This window comes from Heterodontus francisci, chromosome 34 (assembly GCF_036365525.1).
Source record: "Heterodontus francisci isolate sHetFra1 chromosome 34, sHetFra1.hap1, whole genome shotgun sequence".
Taxonomy (NCBI): Eukaryota; Metazoa; Chordata; class Chondrichthyes; order Heterodontiformes; family Heterodontidae; genus Heterodontus; species Heterodontus francisci.
Genome location: NC_090404.1, coordinates 25,854,142 through 25,879,583, shown reverse-complemented (window position 1 = coordinate 25,879,583; position 25,442 = coordinate 25,854,142). Strand labels below are relative to the sequence as shown.

The 25,442-nt window shown below is 46.8% G+C and overlaps 1 protein-coding gene and 1 long non-coding RNA gene across 4 annotated transcripts in view; one reads left to right on the top strand and one right to left on the bottom strand.

The window, feature by feature from the left end:
• Positions 1-1,172: 1,172 nt before the first annotated feature.
• LOC137349281 (zinc finger protein 132-like) lies at positions 1,173-5,290 on the bottom strand. Of its 3 annotated transcripts, none has more exons than XM_068014817.1 (2): positions 5,221-5,290; positions 1,173-2,274 (listed from the first exon to the last, which is right to left on the bottom strand). In XM_068014817.1, the coding sequence occupies exon 2, from the start codon at positions 2,163-2,165 to the stop codon at positions 1,296-1,298; it is 870 nt and encodes a 289-aa protein (XP_067870918.1). In that variant the 5' UTR covers positions 2,166-2,274; positions 5,221-5,290; the 3' UTR covers positions 1,173-1,295. The 3 variants fall into 3 exon arrangements, with proteins under 3 accessions (XP_067870918.1, XP_067870916.1, XP_067870917.1); XM_068014815.1 differs by having other exon boundaries at positions 5,119-5,269; XM_068014816.1 differs by having other exon boundaries at positions 5,134-5,269.
• Positions 5,291-5,855: 565 nt separating this feature from the next.
• LOC137349310 (uncharacterized) overlaps positions 5,856-25,442 on the top strand; it is a 31,800-nt gene continuing 12,213 nt past the window's right edge. Inside the window, exons 1-2 of the long non-coding RNA XR_010969319.1 lie at positions 5,856-6,084; positions 9,464-9,580. This is a non-coding gene — a long non-coding RNA (uncharacterized lncRNA). The remainder of the gene's footprint in view (positions 6,085-9,463; positions 9,581-25,442) is intronic.

Below are 25,442 nucleotides of genomic sequence, written 5' to 3'. Positions count from 1 at the left end.
GTCTTTACCCACAATGCTATACTGTTCCAGGGACTAGATCTGTGGTCAGAAGCTCATCTTGGGGCCAAATAGGGCACCAAGGTTGCAAAACACCTGGTTTAATCTCAGGGAGAGGGGAGGGATGGTGGAGTGGAGACCAAAGACAATGGCTTCAATCTTCCCGATACTAAATTGGAGGAATGTTCTGCTCATCCACCAATAGATATCAGACAAACAGTGTGATAATTCAGTCAGGAGAGATGGTCGTGACGTCGAGCTGGGTACGATCAGCATACATGTGAAAACTAACACTGTTTTCAGATGGTGCTGTTGAGGGACTGCATGTAGATGAGAAATAGGAGGAGGCCAAGGATAGATCCTTGGAGGAGACCAGAGGTAACTGTGTGGGAGTGGGAAGAGAAGCCATTGCAGGTGATACTCTGGCTATGATTAGATAAGAATGGAACCAGGAGGGTGCAGTCCCACCCAGCTGGATAACAGTGGAGAGGTGTTGGAGGAGGATGGTGTGGTCAACCGTGTCAGAGGCTGCAGACAGGTGGAGAAGGATGAGGAGGGATAGTTTACCTTTGTCTCAGTTACATGGGAAGTCATTTGTCATTTTCATAAGAGTTGTTTCTGTCCTGTTGCAGGATCAGAGACCTGATAGAAGGGAGTCAGACGTGGAATTCCAGGAAGATGGGCATGGATTTGGGAGAAAACGAAATGTTCAACGATTTTGGAGAGAAATGGGAAGTTGGGGATGGGGCTTCAGTTTGCAAGGACGGTGAGGTTAAGGGTTGGTTTTCTTGAAGAGGGGATGATGAAGAAAGATTTAAAGCAGCAATGTACAGTACCTGAAGAGAGAACCATTAACAATATCAGCGTACATGGGGAAGTTTAGTGGGAATAGAGTCGAGGGAGCAGGAGGTGGGTCTCATGGACAATATGAGCTCGGAGAGGACATGAGGGAGATAGGAGAGAAACTAGAGAAAAATGTGGGTTCAGGGCTCGGGCAGGAGGATCTTTAGAGGCAGTTTGACCTGGTGGGCTAGTGGAAGGGAGGGAGCCAGCTGATCCTCACACTTGGAGGAGAGGGAGGAGGAGACAGGGGAGAGGGAAAGCACTTCAAAGAGAACTAACTTGTGTTTGAGTTATTAAAAAGACTCGACACACTGTGTTTAACACAAAACTGATTTATTTGACCTTTATCCAGAATATTAACCCAACAACTGGGCTGGAATTTATCAGCAGAAACAGACCCCAGTGAACATGGTTCAGTCCTGCACGTGATTAACAGCAGAATCCAATCACCGTAGTTACATGTGAACTTGCTGGTGCTTCAGAAGGCTGGATGACTGAGTGAATCCCTTCCCACACACGGAGCAGGCAAACGGCCTCTCCCCAGTGTGAACTCGCTGGTGTTTCAGCAGGTTAGATGAATTAGCAAATCCCTTCTCACATTCGGAGCAGGTGAACGGCCTCTCCCCAGTGTGAATGCGCTGATGTACAGTGAGGTTTCCCAATCGTCTGAACCCAGTCCCGCAGTAAGAGCACCTGAACGGTCTCTCATCAGTGTGAACACGTTGATGGGACATCAGTTCAGCGGAACTTTTATAGCAATTCCCACAGTCTGAACATTTAAAAGGTCTCTCCCCAGTGTGAACTCGCCAGTGTGTCAGAAGCTGGGATGACCGAGTGAATCCCTTCCCACACTCTGTGCAGGTGAACGGCTTCTCCCCAGTGTGAACTCGCTGGTGTACAGTGAGGTTGTCTGATCGCCTGAACCCAGTCCCGCAGTGAGAACACCTGAACGGTCTCTCGTCAGTGTGAACACGTTGATGGGATATCAGTTCAGCGGAACTTTTGTAGCAATTCCCACAGTCTGGACATTTAAAAGGTCTCTCGTCCGTGTGAACTTGCTGATGTCTCAGCAGATGGGATGACTGAGTGAATCCCTTCCCACACTTGGAGCAGGTGAACGGCCTCTCCCCAGTGTAACTGTGTGGATGAGTTTCCAGCTCAACTGGATAATTCAACCCCTTTCCACATTCCCCATATTTACATGGTTTCTTCCCAGTGTGACTGCACTTGTGTTTTGACAGGCCAGATGATCGGCTGAAACCTCGTCCACACACACAACATGTGTACGGTTTCTCCCCACTGTGACCGCTGCTTTTTCCTTCCATGTTCAAAATCCAGTGATTTTCGGGTTATGATAAACTGGGCGACTCTTTCAGATCCTGACCTGACGTTTGCTTTGTATTTCACGGCTGCAATTCCTCCCCATTCAAAACCCTGTGAAATTGATTTAAAACAGCAAAAAAAGAGAATGAGAGAACCCACAAAAACACAAAGGCAGGTTGTGAAATGGAGCTGAATGAATCTGGTTATTTATGAGGCCGGCACTAGGGAAAAGTGACCATGAAAGATGCTGGATTGACGTACAACCCCAACTGGTTCACTAATGCCCTTCAGGGAAGAGAACCTGTCACCCAGTCTGGACCTACACAAGACTCGGACCTTGATGGGAGGAGAGAGGGAGAAAGGGAGAGGTGCGAGGGGCAGAGAGAGGAGAGGGATTTTATATATCGACAGAACTTTGACAGAACCTATTAAACTACCAACCTCCACCACCTGGAAGGACCAGGGTAGCAGGTGTATGTGAACACCATCACCTCCAAGTTCCCCTCCAAGTCACACACTATCCTGACTTGTCTGACATCCAGTACTGGATGAACAGAAATTTCCTCCAATTAAATACTGGAAAGTCTGAAGCCATTGTCTTCAGTTCCTGTTACAAACTCCACTCCCTAGCCACTGACTCCATCTCACTCCTGGCAACCGTCTGAGGCTAAACTAGATCATTCATAACCTTGGGGTCATATTTGACCCTGAGATGAGCTTCCAACTACATTTCGGTGCCATCACTCAGACTGCCTATTTCCACCTCAATAATATTCCTCAACTTCGCCACTGCCTCAACTTGTCTGCCTCAAACGTTTTGTTTTATTTGTTGAGGGGAACATGGGCATCGTTGACAAGGCCAGCATTTATTGCCCATCCCTAATTGTCCTTGAGGTGGTGGTGGTGGTGGTGAGCTGCCTTCTTGAGCCACTGCAGTGCTAAGTACACCTACAGTGCTGTTAGGAAGTTCCAGGATTTTGACCCAGCGACAGTGAAGGAACGGTGATATAGTTCCAAGTCAGGATGGTGTGTGACTTGGAGGGGAAGTTCCAGGTGGTGGTGTTCCCATGTATCTGCTGCCCTTGTTCTTCTAGGTGGTAGAGGTCGTGCGTTTGGAAGGTGCTGTCAAAAGAGCCTTGGTGCATTGCTGCAGTGCATCTTGTAGATGGTACACACTGCTGCCACTGCGCATCGGTGGTGGAGAGAGTGAATGTTTATGGATGGGGTGCCAATCAAGCGGGCTGCTTTGTCCTGGATGGTGTCTAGCTTCCCGAGAGTGTTGTTGGAGCTGCACCTGTCAAGCAAGCGGAGAATATTCCATCACACTCCTGATTTGTGCCTTGTAGATGGTGGACAGGCATTGGGGAGACAGTAGGTGAGTTATTCGCCACAGGATTCCCAGCTTCTGACCTTTTCTTGTAGCCCAGCATATATGTGGCTGGTCCAGTTCAGTTTCTTGTCAATGGTGACCCACAAGAGGTTGATAGTGGGGGATTCTACAATGGTAATGCCACTGAATGTCTTGTTTGAGATGGTTATTGCCTGGCACTTGTGTGGCGGAAATGTTACTGCCACTTATCAAGCCTGGATGTTGCAATCCATGCATTTGTTACCTCTCAACTTGACCATTTTAATGCACTCTTGGCCGGTCGCCCACATTTTACCTCCGTTACTTGGATCAGAATCCTGGAACTTCCTTTCTAACAGCACTGTGGGTGTACCTACATCTCAAGGGCTGCAGCAGTCCAAGAAGGCAGCTCACCACCACTTTCTCAAGGGATGGGCAATAAATGTTGGCCTAGCTAGCAAACAAATTTTAAAAAACCCAACACTATACTGCCTGTATCCTTACTCAAACCAGGTCCACCCATCAGCACAAGAACACAAGAAATAGGAGCAGGAGTAGACCATAAGGCCCATCGAGCCTGCCCTGCCATTCAATACAATCATGGCTCATCTTGGGCTTCAATTCCACTTTCTTGCCCGCTCCCCATATCCCTTGATTCCCTGTGAGATCAAAACTCTCTCTATCCCAGTCTTAAATGTGTTCAATGATGGAGCATCCAGAACCCTCTGGGGGAGAGAATTCCAAAGATTCACACCCCTTTGAGTGAAGTAAAGAACTGTACTCATTGACCTACACAGGCTCCCAGTTATGCAGCACCTCAATCTGAAATTCTCATCCTTGTTTTCAAATCCCTCCATTCCCTCACCCCTCACTATCTCTATAATCTCCTCCAGTCCTACAACCCTCAGAGATCAGGGCTCATCGAATTCTGGCATCTTGAGCATCCCCGATTTTCATTGCTCCAGCAATGGTGGCCATGCCTTCAGCTGCCAAGCTCATAAACTTCTCAATGGGCAACTGGAATCGACATTATATGCTGGTCTTGCTCGTGATTACCATATCCCAACAATGGAGTAAAACAAAATCTGCATATGTAAAAGAGATTCAAAGCCTCTACAGAAATATTTGTTACCAAAACAATACTCTTTTACATTACGTGGTGGTGTCTGTTTAGCAACCACGTCGCCCGTGGAATCTACCTCCCTTGACAGTCTCACATTGGAAATTACTGGGCCCGCCTGGGCTCAAAAATACTCAGGATTAAAGCCAGCAGCTGCTGCTCCATCTCCACTCCAGATCAAACTGATGGAACAAAAAAGACTGACACTGGAGGTCAGGGACTGACTTCCACATCCAACACCCAACCCGATACAGACTGGATCTTCATTGCTCCGTCTGTGTTTCCCAACTCAGGCCTGAAATAAAGCAAAAACAAAATACTGCAGATGCTGGAACTCTGAAATAAAAGGAGAAAATGCTAGAAAGCATTGTGGAGAGAGAAACAGAGTTAATGTTTCAGGTGCATCGAGTCACCGGCGCCTGCAGCCTGGAACTCGCAGTGGGAGAAAGAGGAAGAATGAAGGGAGGCAATATAATCCAACACTCACAGCAACCGACATTACCGGGATAGGGAGACAGAGTTTAAAAACACTCAGCAACACGGCTCCAGTAAAACATTCCAGGAGGAAATGGGGGAGCAGTTAGTCTACCTGCTCTGATATCCCCAGATGTAATTCACAAGGGTTGGATGACCGCCATTACGAGCACGGCGCATGCTCCAAACACTGTTTGGCAGTGCGCTTGCGCCAAACCCTGTTTGGCAATTCGCATGCCCCAAATCTACAGTACCGCGCCTGCGCATTGGACTCCTGTGGTGTGACTTTTTCTAGCGCCGACAATTTGGGTAGAAGCTCCGCCATTTGCACCTCCCAATGCGAGCGGCAAGTAGTCGGGAATGGGGAAGAGAAGCGGTGATTGCGACCATTGAGGTGGTTTGGGTTTAAATCGCGTCTTTGTGTCAAATTGAGCAGCGCCATCTTTATTCCTGGCAACTGCCTCGGACGTAGCAGATAGAGATGTTTTGGTCGATGAGGATGCATTTGCTAGTGATGCACCATCTAGTGGTTACGTTGCCAGCAAACGCGTCCTTAATATTTGTTCGCTGTTTTTTCCATTTTATTTCTGAGTATGAAACATGAACTTGCAATCCATTCTATTAGATGTAAATGGCAGCCTATACTGCCCAGAATGCTCCGCGCGGAAGAAGGCGGCCTATCTCCAATAGAAGGGCCGGAACGCGCAGGTGCAGAAAGGACAACCCCCCGGGGCCCGCCTGTGCACGCGGAGCATACGTATTGAGATTCCAGGAAGCTGTGGGGGTGAGTGCAGCCTCAGTTACGCTGAATCACCGCGGTTCTCAGGCCTTGAATTGGAGCCGCCGGGTCCAGCGGACATGGGCGAGGGCCCCTTGGGGAGCACCATTAAAGCGATGGTGTAGCGCCTTCACCATCCCCGCCGCTTCCAGGTTTCTTCTCCTGTTTCCAATGAATCAGGAAGTCTGAGTTGATTGGCTGGTAAGTATTGTAACTTTATTTCCCTTTCTCCAAAGTTAGTCCAAGGAGCTGGAAATTCAACATTGCAGTTTTCTGCAGAATAACGGGGAGCTTCCTGAGATTGAAGTGACACCAACCGGAAGGAAATGAGTAACTAGTGAGTCTTCTCTTTTATATTTAAGTAGTGAGGTTTATTAGTATTAGTAAAGTTTATCAAATAGATAGATGAATGGTAGGGCTGCTGCAATCTCTACTATGGAAAATTTATGGCACAGGAGGCCATTCAGCCCATTGTGTCTGTACCAACTGAAAAATATGTATCCAGATTAATCCCACTTTCCAGTTGTTACGACCTCCGAGAGATCGTCAATGTGAAAAATACGAGATATGAACACCTATTTAACAAATTGCAGGAGATTTCACGTTCTTATACAAGACTTAAAACAAATAAAATAAATCCCCAATTAACTAAATAGAATTTGGTAACTAGCTGACACCCCAAGTTACAGTCAGTTATTTTCTTTACTTATTCAACACTTCAATATCTCACACCACATTCCGAAGAAGGGTCACTGACCCGAAACGTTAACTCTGCTTCTCTTTCCACAGATGCTGCCAGACCTGCTGAGTGATTCCAGCATTTCTTGTTTTTGATACATTACACAATCCTTTTTGATAAATTTGTTTGTGGTTAAAAGTCCCAAATTTCTCCCAGTTGCAATGTGCTGGATCTCCCAGACTTTTCAAAAGGCAATATTTTCCTTCGCTCCCTTCTCCAAGCACCTCCGACCTGGACATCTGTGGATAATGCGATTTCTGATGATGCTGTGAACCCTTTACTCCTCCGCAAACTTCGACTGTCAAAAAAAAGGTTCAAGTTTCCACAGCCTTTTGCTGTATATCTTCAGAGAGCAGGCGTTCTCTCTCTCTCTCTCTCTCTCCAGCTGCTCCTGCTGGCTGCCTTCTCTTACAGCTTCCCTTGAGGCCTCATCCCGATGGGTTCTCTTCTTACAGCCTGCTTGATGCACATCCTGTGCTATGTTAGAATTCCAGAACACTTCCTGTGTCCCGGATAACCATTTATGCAGGAAGTGCTGTCAGTTGCAACAGCTCGAGCTCTGGGTTTTGGAGCATGAGCAACAACTGGTGTCACTGCGATGCCTCCGTGAGGTTTAAAACTTTGTGGATAGCACATTTATAGATGTGGTCACTACGCAGCTTAAGAATATGCAAGGAAAGAGGCAATGGCCAACAGACAGTCAAGAAGAAACAGGCAGGTAGTGCATCCCACTCTCCAACCAGTATTCAGCTCTGAATACTGAGGAAAGTGGTGGTTCATCTGGGGAATGCAGCCAGAGCCATGGCAACACGAGTGGCTCAGCTGCACAGGGGTGCACAGAGAAGACTGGAAGAGCAATAGTGATAGGAAATTCAATAGTTAAGGGAACAGACAAGTGTTTAGAAACATAGAAAGTAGGAGCAGGAGTAGGCCATTCGGCCCTTCGAGCCTGCTCCACCATTCATTATGATCATGGCTGATCATCCAACTCAGTAACCTGTTCCCACTTTCGCCCCATACCCTTTGATCCCTTTAGACCCAAGAGCTATATCTAACTCCTTCTTGAAAACATACAATGTTTTGGCCTCAACTGCTTTCTGTGGCAGCAAATTCCACACATTCACCACTCGCTGGGTGAAGAAATTTCTCCTCATCTCAGTCCTGAAAGGTTTACCCCATATCCTTAGACTATGACGCCTGGTTCTGCACCCACCCACTATTGGGAACATCCTTCCTGCATCTACCCTGTCAAGTCCTGTTAGAATTTTATACGTTTCTATTAGATCCCCCTCACTCTTCTGAACTCCATCGAATATAATCCTAACCGACTCAATCTCTCCTCATACGTCAGTCCCACCATCCCAGGAATCAGTCTGGTAAACCTTCGCTGCACTCCCTCTATAGTAAGAACATCCTTCTTCAGAAACGGAGACCAAAATTGCACATAATATTCCAGGTGTGGCCTCATCAAGGCCCTGTATAATTGCAGCAAGACATCTCTGCTCCTGTACCCGAATCCTCTCGCTATGAAGGCCAACATACCACTTGCCTTTTTTACCGCCTGTTGGACCTGCATGCTTACCTTCAGCGACTGGTGTATGAGAACACCCAGGTCTCGTTGCATATTCCCCTCTCTCAGTTTATAGTCATTCAGATAATAATCTGCCTTCCTGTTTTTGCTACCAAAGTGGATAACCTCACATTTATCCACATTATACTGCATTTGCCCACTCACTCAACTTGTCCAAATCACCCTGAAGCCTCTCTGCATCTTCCTCATAACTCACCCTCCCACCCAGTTTTGTGTCATCTGCAAATTTGGAGATATATTTTGTTCCCTCATCTAAATCATTAATATATATTGTGAATAGCTGGGGTCCTAGCACCGATCCCCACGGTGCCCCACTAGTCACTGCCTGCCATTCAGAAAAAGACCTTTTTATCCCTACTCTTTGTTTCCTGGTTCCTGCTCCCCCCCCGCCCACACAATGGGGAGTCCATGCACTTGGGTTTCTGTATAATTTATTTCCTAATTTTATATTGGTCTGGCCCATTCATCACCCCATTCCAGCAAAAAAAAAAATCACAGTTCACTTGGGGCTTCAATGACTGAGCTTTTACCCAACATTCCACATGGTGAGGAATGTTCCCTATTCACACCACAGGAGACCACTGTGCAGGCACGGTGTGGAACAGCGTTTAGAGTGGGCATGGTGCAAGTCACATCTGCAGCCGGTTAACGGTGGTGGGTGGGTGTAGAGGTTTCAGAAACACCTGGTGTAGGCGTGAACACCCCCGATAAGAAGATCCCGGTCCTGCATCAGAGGGTTAGATAGGGTGGATAGTGAGCGTCTTTTTCCTCGGATGGTGATGGCAAACACGAGGGGACATAGCTTCAAGTTGAGGGGTGATAGATATAGGACAGATGTGAGAGGTAGTTTCTTTACTCAGAGAGTAGTAAGGGCGTGGAATGCCCTGCCTGCAGCAGTAGTAGATTCGCCAACTTTAAGGGCATTTAAGTGGACATTGGATATACACATGGATGAAAATGGAATAGTGTAGGTCAGATGGTTTCACAGCTCGGCGCAACATCGAGGGCCGAAGGGCCTGTACTGCGCTGTAATATTCTAATTCTAATTCTAATGCATTTGCACCGAGCAGGGCGGCAGCTGCGGGTCTTCTCTCGGTGACAGGCCCGGGGTTAACGGCCGGCAGATTTCCAGGGGACAATGTGCAGCAGGGCGCATGCGCAGTCATCCTGGACCAGGAAGCAGGAGGAGGGAATGTTGTGAATTTCTATCCTGGACTGACAGTGATGGCTTTTGTAAACTCCTTTTACAGGGAAGGGAGGATACACAGATGGGGAATCTCAAACCAAACATCACATCAAGATCTGACAGAGTCACTCGATTCATCAGGACCTGAATATCATCGGCCTTTGAATGTGGAAGGAAAAAGGTTTGTCTGTTCTGTCTGTGGGAAAAGATTTCAGGTATCAGTGTGACTGGAAAAGCACTGAGATAAACAAAGCCCTGGTTAGACCACACCTGGAGTATTGTGTTCAGTTCTGGGCATCACACCTTAGGAAGGATGTATTGACCTTGGAGGGAGTGCAGTGTAGATTTACCTGCACTCCAAGGGTTAAATTACAAAGAGAGATTACACAAATGAATCATAGAGTAATTACGGCACAGAAGGAGGCCATTCGGACCATCTATTCCATGCTAGCTCTCTGTTGAGGAATCCAGTCAGTCCCATTCCCCTGCTCTATCCCTCTAGTCCTGCAGGTTTATTTCCCTCAACTGCCGATCCAATTTCCTTTTGAAATCATTGCTCGTCTCAGTTTCCACCACCCTCATAGGCAGCGAGTTCCAGGTTATTATCATACACTATGTGAAAACGTTATTCCTCACATCACCCCTGTATCACTTGCCCAAAACCTTAAATCTGTGTTCTCTACTCCTTGTACCATCAGCTAATGGGAACAGCTTATCTTTGTGTGCCTTGTCTAAACCTGTTGTAATTTTGCACACCTCCATCAGATCTCCCCATCCACCTGCTTTGCTGCAAGGAGAACAGTTTTTCCTTATCTAAGCCTGTCATAATCTTCTATACTTCTATTAAATCTCCCCTCAATCTCCTTTGTTCCAAGGAGAACGATCCCAGCTTCTCCAGCCGAACCTTCCCTCATCCCTGGAACCATTCTGGTAAATCTCCTCTGCACCCTCTCAAGGACATTCTCATCCTTCTTAAAGTGTGATGACCAGAACAGGACACAATACACTAGTTGTGAACTAAACAGAGCTTTCTAAAGGTTCAGCATAACTTCTCAGACTTTGAAATTATGTTAAAGGTGTATAGATCACCAGTTAGGCCATAGCTGGAGTACTGTGTACAGTTCTGGTCACCACACTACAGGAAGGATGTGATTGCACTGGAGAGGGTGCAAAGGAGATTCACCAGAATGTTGCCTGGTCAGTTATGAAGAGAGACTGGATAGGCTCGGGTTGTTTTCCTTGGAGCGGAGAAGGCTGAGGGGGGACCTGATTGAGGTATACAAAATTATGAGGGGCATTGATAGGATAGATAGGAAGAAACTTCTTTTTCTTCCTTGGAGTGGAGGGGTCAATAACGAGGGGGAATAGATTTAAGATAGGGGCAGGAGGTTTAGAGGGGATTTGAGGAAAATCTTTTTCACCCAGAGGGTGGTTGGAATCTGGAACACACTACCTGAAGAGGTGGTAGAGGCAGGAACCCTCAACATTTAAGAAGTATTTAGATGAGCACTTGAAACGCCATAAAAGTCCTGCCGCCTTTAATAATCTATGCACGTGGAGAGGCAGGGATTAATCAAGGATAGTCAGCTTGGCTTTGTCAGGGAGAGATTGTGTCTAACAAATTTGATTGGATTTTTCGAGGAGGTGACCAGATGTGTCGATGAGGGTAAAGCAGTAGATGTTGTCGACATGGACTTCAGTAAGGCTTTTGATAAGGTCCCACATGGGAGATTGGTGAAGAAGGTAAGAGCCCATGGGATCCAGGGTAATTTGGCAAATTGGATCCAAAATTGGCTTAGTGGCAGGAGGCAGAGGGTGATGGTTGAGGGTTGTTTTTGCGAGTGGAAGCCTGTGACCAGTAGTGTACCGCTGGGACCCTTGCTGTTTATAGTGTACATTAATGATTTAAACGTGAATATAGGAGGTCTGATCAGTAAGTTCACAGACAACACGAAAATTGGTGGTGTCATAAGTAGTGAGGAGGAAAGCCTTAGATTACAGGACGACATAGATGGGCAGAGCAGTGGTAAATGGAATTTAATCCTGAGAAGTGTGAGGTGATGCACTTTGGGTGGACTAACAAGGCAAGGGAATATACAATGGATGGTAGAACCCTAGGGAGTACAGAGGGACCTTGGGGTGTTTGTCCATAGATCACTGAAGGCAGCGGCACAGGTAGATAAGGTGGTTAGGAAGGCATATAGGATACTTGCCTTTATAGCTGAGGCATAGAATATAAGAGCAGGGAGGTTATGTTAGAGCTGTGTAGAACGCTGGTTAGGCCACAGCTGCAGTACTGTGTACAGTTCTGGTCACCACACTATAGGAAAGATGTGATTGCACTGGAGAGGGTGCAGAGCAGATTCACCAGAATGTTGCCTGGGCTGGAGCATTTCAGTTATAAAGAGTGATAGGCTGGGGTTGTTTTCCTTGGAGCGGAGAAGGCTGAGGGGTGACCTGATTGAGGTATACAAAATTATGAGGGGCATTGATAGGATAGATAGGAAGAAACTTTTTCCCTTAGCGGAGGGGTCAGTAACCAGGGGGCATAGATTTAAAGTAAGGGGCAGGAGGTTTAGAGGGGAGTTGAGGAAAAGAAATTTCACCCAGAGGGTGGTTGGAATCTGGAACACACTGTCTGAAGGGGTGGTAGAGACAGGAACCCTCACAACATTTGAGAAGTATTTCGATGAGCACTTGAAATGCCATAACATACAAGGCTACGGGCCAAGTGCTGGAAAATGGGATTAGATTGGCCGGGTGCTTGACGGTCAGCACAGGTACGTTGTATTTTTGTGCTGTAAAAGTCTATGACTCGATGATCCTCGGATCCCCCTGTCCCTGCAAAACTTTTATAAATGTGCTATTTAGTTTATATTGCTTCTCCCTTTTCCTTTTTGCCAGAATGCATCACCTCATTATAAGGGTTGTGTTCCCTGGAATTTATACGGTTAAGGGGTGATTGATCCAAGATATTAATTAGAACTGAGGGTAGATGGAGAGAAATTCATTCCACTGGTTGGGGAATCTAGGACCAGGGGGCATGGTCTAAAACATAGAGCCAGATCTTTCATGAATCCACTCCTCGGCCCGTAAACCTGAACGTTAATGGAGGTGAGGAGAGAGTGACTGCCCTTGACATCAAGGCAGCATTTGACTGAGTGTGGCATCAAGGAGCCCGAGCAAAAGTGGAGTCAATGGGAATCGGAAAAGCTCTCCGCTGATTGGAGTCATACCTCGTGCAAAGGAAGATGGTTGTGGCTTTTGGAGGTCAATCATCTGAGCTCCAGGACATCACTACGGAAGTTCCTCAGAGTAGTGTCCTAGGCCCATACCATCTTCAGCTGCTTCATCAATGACCTTCCCTCCATCATAAGGTCAGAAGTGGGAAGTTCGCTGATGATTGCACAATGTTCAGCACCATTCGCGACACAGATACTGAATCAGTCCATGTAGAAATGCAGTAAGACGTGTATAATATCCAGGCTTGGGCTGATGAGTGGCAAGTGACATTCACACCACACAAGCGCCAGGCAATGACTATCTCCAACAAGAGAGAATCGAACCATCTCCCCTTGACATTCAATGGCATTACCATCACTGAATCTTCCACTATCAATATCCTGGGAGTCACCATTGACCAGTAACTGAACTGGAATGCTGTGGCTACAAGAGCAGGTCAGGGGCTGGGAATTCTGTGGTGAGTAACTCACCTCCTGACTCCCCAAAGCCTGTCCACTATCTACAAGGCACAAGTCAGGAGTGTGATGGAATACTCTCCACTTGCCTGGATGGGTGCAGCTCCAACAACACTCAAGAAGCTTGACACCATCCAGGACAAAGCAGCCCACTTGATTGTCACCCCATCTACAAACATTCACTCCATCCACCACCTATGCACAGTGGCAGCAGTGTGTACCATCCACAGGATGCACTGCAGCAATGCACCAAGGCTCCTTCGACAGCACCTTCCAAACCCGCGACCTCTACCAACTAGTAGGACAAGGGCAGTAGATACGTGGTAACACGACCACCTGCATGTTTCCCTCCAAGCCACACACCATCCTGACTTGGAACTATATCGCCATTCCTTCACTGTCACTGGGTCAAAATCCTTGAGCTCCTTTCCTAACAGCACTGTGGGTGTATCTATACCACATGGACTGCAGCGGTTCAAGAAGGCAGCTCACCACCACCTTCTCAAGGGCAATTAGGGATGGGCAATAAATGTTGGCCCAGCCATCAATGCCCACATCCCATGTACGAATACAAAAACACATCCAGGCCCTTTAAACCCGAGCATTAATCCACCCCTGGGCCCTATAAAGCCGAGCATTAATTCACCCCTGCTGTATGTACGCAGAATTGCAGCCTAGAAACTGGCCATTCGGCCCCCCTAGTCTGTGCTGGTGTTTGTAATCCACATGAGCCTCCTCCCAATCTAATTACCTTGTCCCACCCTGCCCCCATATCCCTTTATTCTCTTCTCCCTCATAAATGTATTGAGCCTCCCCTTAAACACATCATTGCTATCTGCTTCAACCACTCCACGTGGCAGTGAGTTCCACATTCTCACCACTCTCTGAGTAGAGAAATTCCTCCTAAGTTCTCTATTTGACCTGTTAATGTCTGTCTTATATTGCTGCTCCCTTGTTCTGACTCACTGATAATTTTAAAGACCTCTATCAGATCTCCTCCTAGTCTTCTCTTTTCCAGAGAAAGGAGCCCCAGCCTGCTCAATCTTGCTGGATAGTAACATCCTCTCTGGTGACATCTTTGTAAATCTATTCTGCACTTTCTTCAGTGTTTCAATATCCTTTTTTAATCTGGAGACCAGAACTGCTCACAGTCCTTCTAAGTGAGGTTCTCTATAAATTTAACATTCCCTCCCTGCTGTTATATTGTATTCCTCTCGAAAAGAACATCAGCTCTTTCTTTGCTCTCTTATCGACTTGTGTTGCTCCTTTTAGTGATTTATGTGACTCTGTTCCCAGATCTCCTTGCTCCTCTGTTCCATTTAATTTCTTACATTCTAACCAATAACTGGCCTCCTTATTCCTCCTCCCAAAATGAACCAGCTCACATTTCACTATGTTGAATTTCCTTTCCCATTTATCTGTCCAGTCTGCCAGCCTGTTTATGTCTTCCTGGATTTCAGTGCACTCCTCCACATTATTAGTTCTGCCACCCAATTTAGTGTCGTCTGCAAATTGTGAAACCATCCTCTAATTCCTGAGTCCCAATGTAGGTAATGAACAGAAGTCCTATTGTACTTCACACCATAGTTGATGGCCCGGGCACTTGGATATCTGTATAATTTATTTAATAATTTCATTCATTGCTTTTCCGGCCCCAATCTCAATGGGATGACACAAAAATAAGCCTCAATTCAACAATTGGAACGTTCAATGGTGGATTAATTACCCAGGCCGCACCATGGGTCAGAAAGTCCCTATCAATGACTGCAGGAACATAGTGGCCTGGCGCAGGATCGTGTTGTGCTCTGAGGATGTGCAGTGCGGGTCCTGAACAAATCCATTTCACTAACAAATGTTGAAATGTTTGCTCTGCATCCGCAGGGTTTCATCTGTTTAAAGCCACAGCAGAAAGGGCCAGTTTGCTCCTGGAGTCTGAGAGAAATCTGGTTTAAAAATGATGCAGAGTTTCAGCCAATGAGGGAGATTGGCGCCTCAGGCTTTGCCCCTCACACTCCCTATTGGTAGGCAGACTGCTCAGGGAGTGTCTGAAAATGGAGGAGAAATGGAGACTGGTCAGGGAGTGTCTGTAAATGACAGAGGAGTGGTAAACAGTGAGAAGGAAGGGACCAGATCTCTGGAGGATATTGACAGAATGGTGCAATGGGCAGATACATGGCAGATGAAAATTAATGCACAAGAGTGTAAAGTAATGCAGTTCAGAAAGAAGAATGAGGAGAGACAATATAAATTAAATGGGGAGATGTTGGCATAGTGTTAATGTCACCAGACTAGTACTCCAGATGCCCACACTAATGTCCTGGCACACAGGTTCAAATCCCAGCATAGCAGCTGGTGAATATAAATGTAATTAATAAAAGTCTGGAATTGAAATCTAGTCTTAGTAATGGTGCCAGGAATCTATAATTGATCCCATCTGGTCACTATTTTCCATTAGGAAAGGAAATCTGTCCTTACCTGGTCTGGCCGACATGTGATTCCTGGTGTATAGCAATGTGGTTGATTCTGAAATGACCGAGCAAGTCACTCAGTTGTATCTAACCGCTACAAAGTCAATAAAGAGAGTCCATAAATGGAGGGGAAATGGAGACTGGTCAGCGAGTGTCTGTAAATGACAGAGGAGTGGTAAACAGTGAGAAGGAAGGTACCAGATCTCTGGAGGATATTGACAGACTGGTGCAATGGGCAGAGACATGGCAGATGAAATTTAATGCAGAGAAGTATAAAGTAATGCATTTTGGAAGGAAGAATGAGCATAGACAATGCAGACTAAATAATACAATTTTAAACCGTATAGGATCAGTGACCTGGGGCTGCCTGAACACAAATCTTTGAAGGTGACAGGACAAATTAGTAAAGCTGTTTAAAAAGCAGACCAGATCCTTGCTTTGTAAATAGAAACCTCGAGGAGAGAGGCAAAGAGTATCTGCTAAACCTTTATAAATCACTAGTTAGATCTCATAGGAACGGAGGAAACAGGAGCAAGAGTAGGCCATTCAGCCCCTTGACCCTGCTTAACCATTCTAACTAGCTCATCGCTGATCTACCTCAACACCATGTACATGCACTGTCCCCATATTCCTTGATATCTTTAACATCTAGAAAGCTAACGATCTCTCTCTTAAACATACTCAATAACAAAGCTTCACAGCAGACTCAGCTAGAGTATTGTGTTCAGTTCTGGGCACCAAACTTTGGAAAAGAATCAAGGTCTTGGAGAGGAGATTTACTAGAATGATACCAGGGATGAGGGTTTTCAGTTCTCTGGAGAAGCTGGGATTGTTCTCCTGAGAGCAGAGAAGGTTAAGGGGCGATTTAATAGACATGTTCAAAATGATGAGAGATTTTCATTGAGTAAAGACGTCTGCAAACGCGACATGAAATCGTGTGACATTGATCACAAGTCGTGGGAGTCAGTTGCCAGCATTCGCCAGAGCTGGCGGGCAGCCATAAAGACAGGGCTAAATTGTGGCGAGTCGAAGAGACTTAGTAGTTGGCAGGAAAAAAGACAGAGGCGCAAGGGGAGAGCCAACTGTGCAACAGCCCCAACAAACAAATTTCTCTGCAGCACCTGTGGAAGAGCCTGTCACTCCAGAATTGGCCTTTATAGCCACTCCAGGCGCTGCTTCACAAACCACTGACCACCTCCAGGCGCGTATCCATTGTCTCTCGAGATAAGGAGGCCCAAAAGAAAAAAAAAAAAAAGAATAAGAGAGGGAGACACAGTTTCCACTGGCAGGAGGGTCAGTAACCAGAGGACAGAGATTTAAAACAATTGACCAATAAAGCCAGTAGAAGGAGGTGAGGAGAAATGTTTTTAGACAGCGAGTTGTTCTGATCTGGAATTCACTGCCTGAAAGGGTGGAGGAAGCAGATTCAATAATAACTTTCAAAAGGAAATTGGATAAAATCTTCAGAGGCAAAATCTTCCAAGGCTATGCGTAAAGTTTAGAGGAGTGGGACTAATTGGATAGTTCTTTCAGAGATCCCAGCACAGACATGATGGACCGAATGGCCTTCTGAGCTGTACATTTATATGAAATTTCAATAATTTGTATCTGCATAAGAAGGAGAAATGGAGAGTGGTCAGTGAGAGCCCATCACCAGAACTGGGAGATGTTACAACAATGGACAGGGAGGGACAGAGTGTCGGGGGAGAGAGCACGTACACACAGAGAGAGTCAGCACCTTCAGTGAGTGTAGATTTGAAACCAGTCAGATTCAGCTGTTACACTCACAGAAGGGGCAAGGATGAAAAATGAAGTGAACTGGAGCAGTTATGAAGTATAAAAAATGAACTGGTGAGTTAAACTCCAAAACATGGACACATTGCTGCAGACAAGATTGGGTAGGGGTCAGGTGACTCCCCTCCTGTAATACAAAATACATCTGGGCTGTTGGAGACCAAAACCCACCATCACATCTGGTCCAGCCCTGGGAAGACATTAAAATGGGAAACAGGCAATTCAAAGCAAAGCAGCTCCTATCTTCAACATAAAAGCAAAATACTGCGGATGCTGGAAATCTGAAACAAAAACAAGAAATGCTGGATTCACTCAGCAGGTCTGGCAGCATCTGTGGAAAGAGAAGCAGAGTTAACGTTTCGGGTCAGTGACCCTTCTTCGGAACCCGAAGAAGGGTCACTGACCCGAAACGTTAACTCTGCTTCTCTTTCCACAGATGCTGCCAGACCTGCTGAGTGAATCCAGCATTTCTTGTTTTTGTTCCTATCTTCAACAATTGTGTTATCAATTGACACAAAGATAGGTAGGAAAGTAACTTGAGAAGAGGACATAAGGGGCTACAAAGGGATATAGATAGGTTAAGTGACTGGGCAAAGACCTGGCAAATGGAGTATAATGTGGGAGAGTGTGAAATTGTCCACTCTGGCAGGAAGAATAAAAAAGAAGCATATTATCTAAATGGTGAGAGATTGCAGAGCTCTGAGATGCAGAGGGATCTGGGTGTCCTGGTGCATGAATCACATGAGCTTAGTCTGCAGGTACAGCACGTAATTAGGATAGCTAATAGAATGTTATTGTTTATCGCAGGGGGAATTGAATACAAAAGTAAGGAGGTTACGCTTCAGCTATACAGGGCATTGGTGAGACCACATCTGCAGCACTGTATACAGTACAGGTCTCCTTATTTAAGGAAGGATGTAAATGCATTGGAGGCAGTACTAGACTAATACCTGGAATGGGCGGGCTGTTTTACGAGGAAAGATTGGACAAGCTAGGCTTATATCGCTGGAATTTAGAAGAGTAAGAGGCGACTTGATTGAAACATGTAAGATCCTTGGGGGTCTTGACAGGGTGGATGTGGAAAGGATATTTCCCCTTGTGGGAGAATCTAGAACTGGGGGTCAGTGTTTAGAAATAAAGGGTTATCCATTTAAGACAGATTTGAGGAGAAACCTTTTCTCTCATTGGGTCGTGAGCCTTTGGAATTCTCTTCCTCAAAGGGTGGTGGAAGCAGAGTCTTTGAATATTTTTAAGGCAGAGGTAGATAGATTCTTGATAAGTAAGAGGTGGAAGGTTATCGGGCTGGGTGGAAATGTGGAGTAATCTGTTCAGCCATGAACTGATTAAATGGTGGGGCAGGCTCGAAGGGCCGAGTGGCCTACTCCTGCTCCAAATTCATATGTTTATGTGTGTGAATGTGTGAGTGGGTGAAGGTTGTGAACAATTCAGTTTTTGTGGAAAAATTTGTTATCTTTCTTTCTTTAAACATACAAGAAAACCTGTTGTTGGTCTGTTTATTTGACCTTTAAAACACTCAGGGGTTGAAACACTAGTTTAACAAAAACACTATCTGTGGTCAGTTCAGAGGTGAAAAGTGGAAGCCAGTCACCCCATTTCCTACCTGTCTGCAACAGGGGACTGAGTGTAATGTATCCAGGTTTACTGACGATACAGAGTTAGGTGGGAAAGTAAGCAGTGAGGAGAACACAAACAGGCTGCAGAGGGATATAGACAGATTGGGTGAGTGGGCAAGAGTATGACAGATGGAATACAATGTGGTGAAGTGTGAAGTCATCCACTTTGATAGGAAAAATAACATAAGTCAGTTCTTTTTATGAATGGTGAGAGACTAAGAAATGTTCACATTCAGAGGGACCTGGTGTCCTCGTACATGAATCACAGAAAGTTAACATGCAGGTACAGCAAGCAATTAGGAAGGCAAATGGTATGTTAGCTTTTGTTACAAAGGGATTGGGGAATAAGAGTAAAGAAATCTCACTACAATTATACGGGACATTGGTGAGGCCCCACCTGGAGAACTGTGTGCAGTTTTGGTCTCCTTACCCAAGGAGGGATATACTTTCACTTGAGGGAATTCAGTGAAGGTTCACTCGTCTGGGTCCTGGGATGAGGCGATTGTTCTATTTATTCACAGAATGTGAGCATCTCTGGAAAGGCCAGCATTTATTGCCCATCCCTAATTGCCTTTGAGAAGGTGGTGGTGAGCCACCTCCTTGAATATAACTCAGTGACTTGCTAGACCATTTGATAGGACAGATAAGTCAACCATATTTCTGTGGGTCTGGAGTAACAGAGACCAGATCGGGTAAGGTCGGCAGACTTCCTTCCTTAAAAGACATTAGTGACAATCCGGTAGTTTCATGGTCACCATTACTGATACTAGCTTTTTTAATCCCAGATTTATTTAATTGCTTGAGTTTAAATCCTTAAACTGCCGTGGTGGGATTTGAATTCATGTCTCCGCATCATTAGTCCAGGCCTCTGGATTACTAGTTCAGTAACATAACCACTGTGCTCCATCTCCTCCTATGAGGAGAGATTGAGTTGACTAGGCCTATATCCCTGAATTGAGAAGAATGAGACATGATCTGACTAATAGATAAATTTTTAAGGTACTTGTCAGGGTAGATGCTGAGAAAATGTTTCCCCTGTCTGGGGAATCTAGAACACTGGGTCACAGTCTCAGGATAAGGGGTCGGACATTTAGGACTGAAATGAGGAGAAATTTCTTCACTGAAAGGGTTGTGAATCTTTGGAATTGTCTACCCCAGGGAGCTGTGGATGCTCAGTCATTGAGTATATTTAAGACAGAGATTGATAGATTTTTGGGTACTGAGGGAATTAAGGGATATGGGAATAGTGCGGGAAAGTGGAGTTGAGATAGAAGATCAGCCATGATCTTGGTGAATGAGAGAGCAGGCTCGAAGGGTCAAATGGCCTTCTCCAGCTCCTATTTCTTTTCATTAAACCTCAGTCTGGTTCCTCTCAAGCTGCTGAGTGAGTGAATTAAATCTTTCTTGACAAATCACCAAGATACCAGATTACAAGTCATGCTGGAAACATCATTTATTGGTTACAAACCACAACTTAGTTAAATCTGGGCACACAGACACTTTATAGACATGTCTTTCTTTGGCCTCCTTATCTCGAGAGACAATGGGTAAGCGCCTGGAGGTGGTCAGTGGTGTGTGGAGCAGCACCTGGAGTGGCTGTAAAGGCCAATTCTAGAGTGACAGGCTCTTCCACAGGTGCTGCAGAAAAATTTGTTTGTCGAGGCTGTTACACAGTTGGCTCTCCCCTTGCGCTTTTGTCTTTTTTCCTGCCAACTGCTAAGTCTCTTCGACTCGCCACAATTTAGCCCCGCCTTTATGACTGCCCGCCAGCTCTGGCAAACGCTGGCAACTGACTCCCACGACTTGTGATCAATGTCACAGGATTTCATGTCGCGTTTGTAGACGTCTTTAAAGCGGAGACATGGACGGCCGTTGGGTCTGATACCAGTGGCAAGCTCGCTGTACAATGTGTCTTTGGGGATCCTGCCATCTTCCATGTGGCTCACATGGCCAAGCCATCTCAAGCGTCGCTGACTCAGTAGTGTATATAGGCTGAGGGCGTTGGCCGCCTCGAGGACTTCTGTGTTGGAGATACGGTCCTGCCAGCTGATGCCAAGTATTCTCCAGAGGCAGCGAAAATGGAATGAATTGAGACGTCGCTCTTGGCTGACATACGTTGTCCAGGCCTCGCTGCCATAGAGCAAGGTACTGAGGACACAGGCCTGATACACTTGGACTTTTGTGTTCCGTGTCAGTGCGCCATTTTCCCACACTCTCTTGGCCAGTCTGGACATAGCAGTGGAAGTCTTTCCCATGCGCTTGTTGATTTCTGCATATAGAGACAGGTTACTGGTGATAGTTGAGCCTAGGTTGGTGAACTCTTGAACCACTTCCAGAGCGTGGTCGCCAATATTGATGGATGGAGCATTTCTGACGTCCTGCCCTATGATGTTCGTTTTCTTGAGGCTGATATTTAGGCCAAATTCATTGCATAGACATGTATAAACACATATAAATGTAATCAGAGTTATCCAGCAGTTGAGCACTAATAGGAAGAGTATTTCACAAAACAAGTAACAAATACTGGGGTGAGAGTGAAGACAAAACAATCTGAATATTTTTGACAAGGAATTATGTAATTATAGCACTGTTATTGAAGCAAACTGGTTGAGTAATGGCAATTTTGTACAATTTTGCATCTGTAATGAATAAAATTGCTCTGTACTCAGAATACAATTTCATGAGACTTACCTGACAGCTGATAATTGGTTTTACAGAGCTTCATGTTCTCAATGTCCTGCTTCTGCCTATTTATAGCTTGTTCATGTAAAAGGTGTTCTGTGAAAATGTGTCAGTTTTAATGGAAAGTAATATATATAAACATACCAGATGGCACGTTCTGGTACCTTGGTAAGTGATGTGCACAAATCAGTAGGTATAGAAATTAATAAAAAGTAAACATTTATGAGACATTGACAATCCAGAAACTTGAACATAAGTGGGGTCATTGTTCTTATTTTGTGCTATGACACAATCAGCTGAACTGAGCAGAAAGTAAAACCAGGTAGGGAGGATTGTATACCAGTTATACAGCCTGTCCAATTTACTGTCCATTAACTTAAATGGACAGGAATATCACATACATTCTGTGAGGAGCATGTGATACTCCTGATCCAATTTTCTTTTAGACTATTATTGACCTCCAAGAACAAAAAAAGAAAATAACCTCATTAACTTTAGCAAACGTGGTGCCTCTATAGATAGAATGCTTGTTTTTAAATATCATGACTCATGGTAGATTTTATAATTTAAAATAATTAGTCACATTATAAAGATTCTAAACTATAATCATCTTGTTTGCAGTGCAGATCTCATAATCATAATGAAAACTAATTTATAAATGTGGTTTTCCTCTTCAACTGCAATGTAAAAATTGTTCAACATCTTGCTAGTGACAGTGGAAAAGCAATGAGACTAGTGTACCTTTAGGAAGCAAATCCTGCACTCCAGGTCCCACTACCTGGTGGGACATCCTGCCCCATGTGCCCAAAGATCTGCGGGTCGAGAATCAGCCTGTTCAGTGACCTGAAGACCCATGGCAGAAACTCGTGACCTTGAGTAGACGTCATCCTCGAATCGAGGGACAGCCGACGACAACCTCTATAGTAACAAGTTTGAGGTTCTGTTGCATCATCCCCAAATCAGGCTCAAAAGTTTGGTAATGGCCCTGTGACAATGCAGCGCGTCCAATGGACAGCTGGATATCCCAACAGTGATGAACACTTCTGGCTCCTGTTCTACTGCATCAATTGGTGCAGTGGCAGCTGCATTTAACAGCAAGGTGAGCTGAAAATCATAACTATTGTGTTAGCTTGGAGAAAGGCAGCACTCTGTATATACATATTCATACATGTACAGAGTATTGTGCCATCAACTTCAGAAACTCAGTGACCATTTATAGTGACTGCAGAGAGCTCACAGGATAGTTGCACTGTAGCCAATACACAGCACTTGTGGTGCAGGACAGTCTTTTCCAGACAATCTTAATCCATGTCAAACCACACATTGAAGAAAGATGGCCAGAGTTATACTCCTTGCCTTGCATCACTATGGTGCAAAAGACAGCTTCACACTGACTCAAGGTTGACAGCCGGGTTGTCCAACCTTTTCGCGTGGCATTGGTGGGGGCGGGGGGGGGGGGGTCGACATTACAATTTTTGTCTTACAAGGGGGGCAGATGAGCCAATTTCAGAAAGATAAAGGCATTAAAATTGATCTTACTATTAATCAAAACAACAACAAAGGTGCATTTTTGTGAAGAAGCTTTAAATGAGAATTATAGTTTATTGACTGACATTCTGGTCACGATGTTGGACACTGATTTAATGAGATCCCTGGCATTTCTGTGCCTGCACAAGCAGTCAATGTTTGCCCGCACACTTCCTGTACTGATGCAGAGTATTCTGGATAGATGTCATTCTGTCAGGAGGGATCTTGATCACTCTCTCCCTCTCTCTGTGCCCCTTCTTTCTGCCCCCCATCTCTCTCTGTCCCCTTTTTTCTCAGTCCACTCTCTCTCTTCCCCCTCTCTCCATTTGCCCTCCTCTCTCTCTGCTCCCCTCTCTGTCCCCCTCTGCCCCCTCTCTCTCTGCCTGCCATCTATCTCTCTCCTTGCCCCTCTCTTTCCCTCTCTCTCTACCCCCTCTCTCTCTCTCTCCCCTGTCTCTGTCTCCATAACTCTCTCTCTCTGCCCCCCTCTCTTTCTCTCTGCCTCTCTCTCATCCCCGTCGCTTACGTCCACCCCCTCTCTGCCCCCCCTCTGCCCCCCCCCTCTCTGCCCCCCCCCTCTCTGCCCCCCCCTCTCTGCCCCCCCCTCTCTGCCCCCCCCCTCTCTGCCCCCCCCCTCTCTGCCCCCCCCCTCTCTGCCCCCCCCCCCTCTCTGCCCCCCCCCCTCTCTGCCCCCCCCCCTCTCTGCCCCCCCCCCTCTCTGCCCCCCCCTCTCTGCCCCCCCCCTCTCTGCCCCCCCCCCCTCTCTGCCCCCCCCCCCTCTCTGCCCCCCCCCCCTCTCTGCCCCCCCCCCCTCTCTGCCCCCCCCCCCTCTCTGCCCCCCCCCCTCTCTGCCCCCCCCCCCCTCTCTGCCCCCCCCCCTCTCTGCCCCCCCCTCTCTGCCCCCCCCTCTCTGCCCCCCCCTCTCTGCCCCCCCCCCTCTCTGCCCCCCCCCCCTCTCTGCCCCCCCCCTCTCTGCCCCCCCCCCTCTCTGCCCCCCCCCCTCTCTGCCCCCCCCCCTCTCTGCCCCCCCCCCTCTCTGCCCCCCCCCTCTCTGCCCCCCCCCTCTCTGCCCCCCCCCCTCTGCCCCCCCCCCTCTGCCCCCCCCCCCTCTGCCCCCCCCCTCTCTGCCCCCCCCCCTCTCTGCCCCCCCCCCTCTCTGCCCCCCCCCCTCTCTGCCCCCCCCCCTCTCTGCCCCCCCCCTCTCTGCCCCCCCCCCTCTCTGCCCCCCCCCCTCTCTGCCCCCCCCCTCTCTGCCCCCCCCCTCTCTGCCCCCCCCCTCTCTGCCCCCCCCCTCTCTGCCCCCCCCCCTCTCTGCCCCCCCCCTCTCTGCCCCCCCCCCTCTCTGCCCCCCCCAATTACGAACCCCTGATGAGGATGAGGAACGGCCCCGGGTACAGTTTACACCCAAGAGCTGGATGGAACCCTTTGGCAGGCTGAATTCTGGCCCCCAGGCCGTATGTTGGACAACCCTGGTTTACAGTGTGGGGCAGCAGACAGTGAAAGTGGAGATGAACAATGAATGGAATTCAGCCATACACCTGAGCAAACCGATAAGTGGAAATTCCAGATCACTTCAGTTGCTGTAAAGACATATTTATTTTATACAGTTCATGCTCAATGCAGGATATTCACATTCAGTAACCAGTTTGTGCAGAGTTTAGTTTAGTTTAGTTTAGAGATACAGCACTGAAACAGGCCCTTTGGCCCACCGAGTCTGTGCCGACCATCAACCACCCATTTATACTAATCCTACACTAATCCCATATTCCTATCACAGCCCCACCTGTCCCTATATATTTCCCTACCCCCTACCTCTACTAGGGGCAATTTATAATGGCCAATCAACCTGCAAGTCTTTGGCATGTGGGAGGAAACCGGAGCACCCGGAGGAAACCCACGCAGACACAGGGAGAACTTGCAAACTCCGCACAGGCAGTACCCAGAATCGAACCCGGTTCTGTCAACCTATCTATATTGGTCTGCAACCTCCTTATGTCCTCTTCACAACATACTTTCCTGCCTATCTTTGTGTCATCTTCTAATTTAGCTACCATGCCATCACTCCCCTCATCTAAGTCATTGATATAAATTGTAAAAAGTTCAGGCCCCAGCACAGACCCATGCAGGACTTCACTCGTCACATCCTGCCAATCAGAAAAGACCCAGCCAGCCAATCTTCTATTCTTGCTAATATGTTACCCCCGACACCATGAGTTGCTACTTTGTGCAGTAACCTTTTA

Excerpts from the sequence above, each read along its gene's own strand:
- LOC137349281 (XM_068014817.1), bottom strand. The coding sequence starts at position 2,165 with ATGGAAGGAAAAAGCAGCGGTCACAGTGGGGAGAAACCGTACACATGT.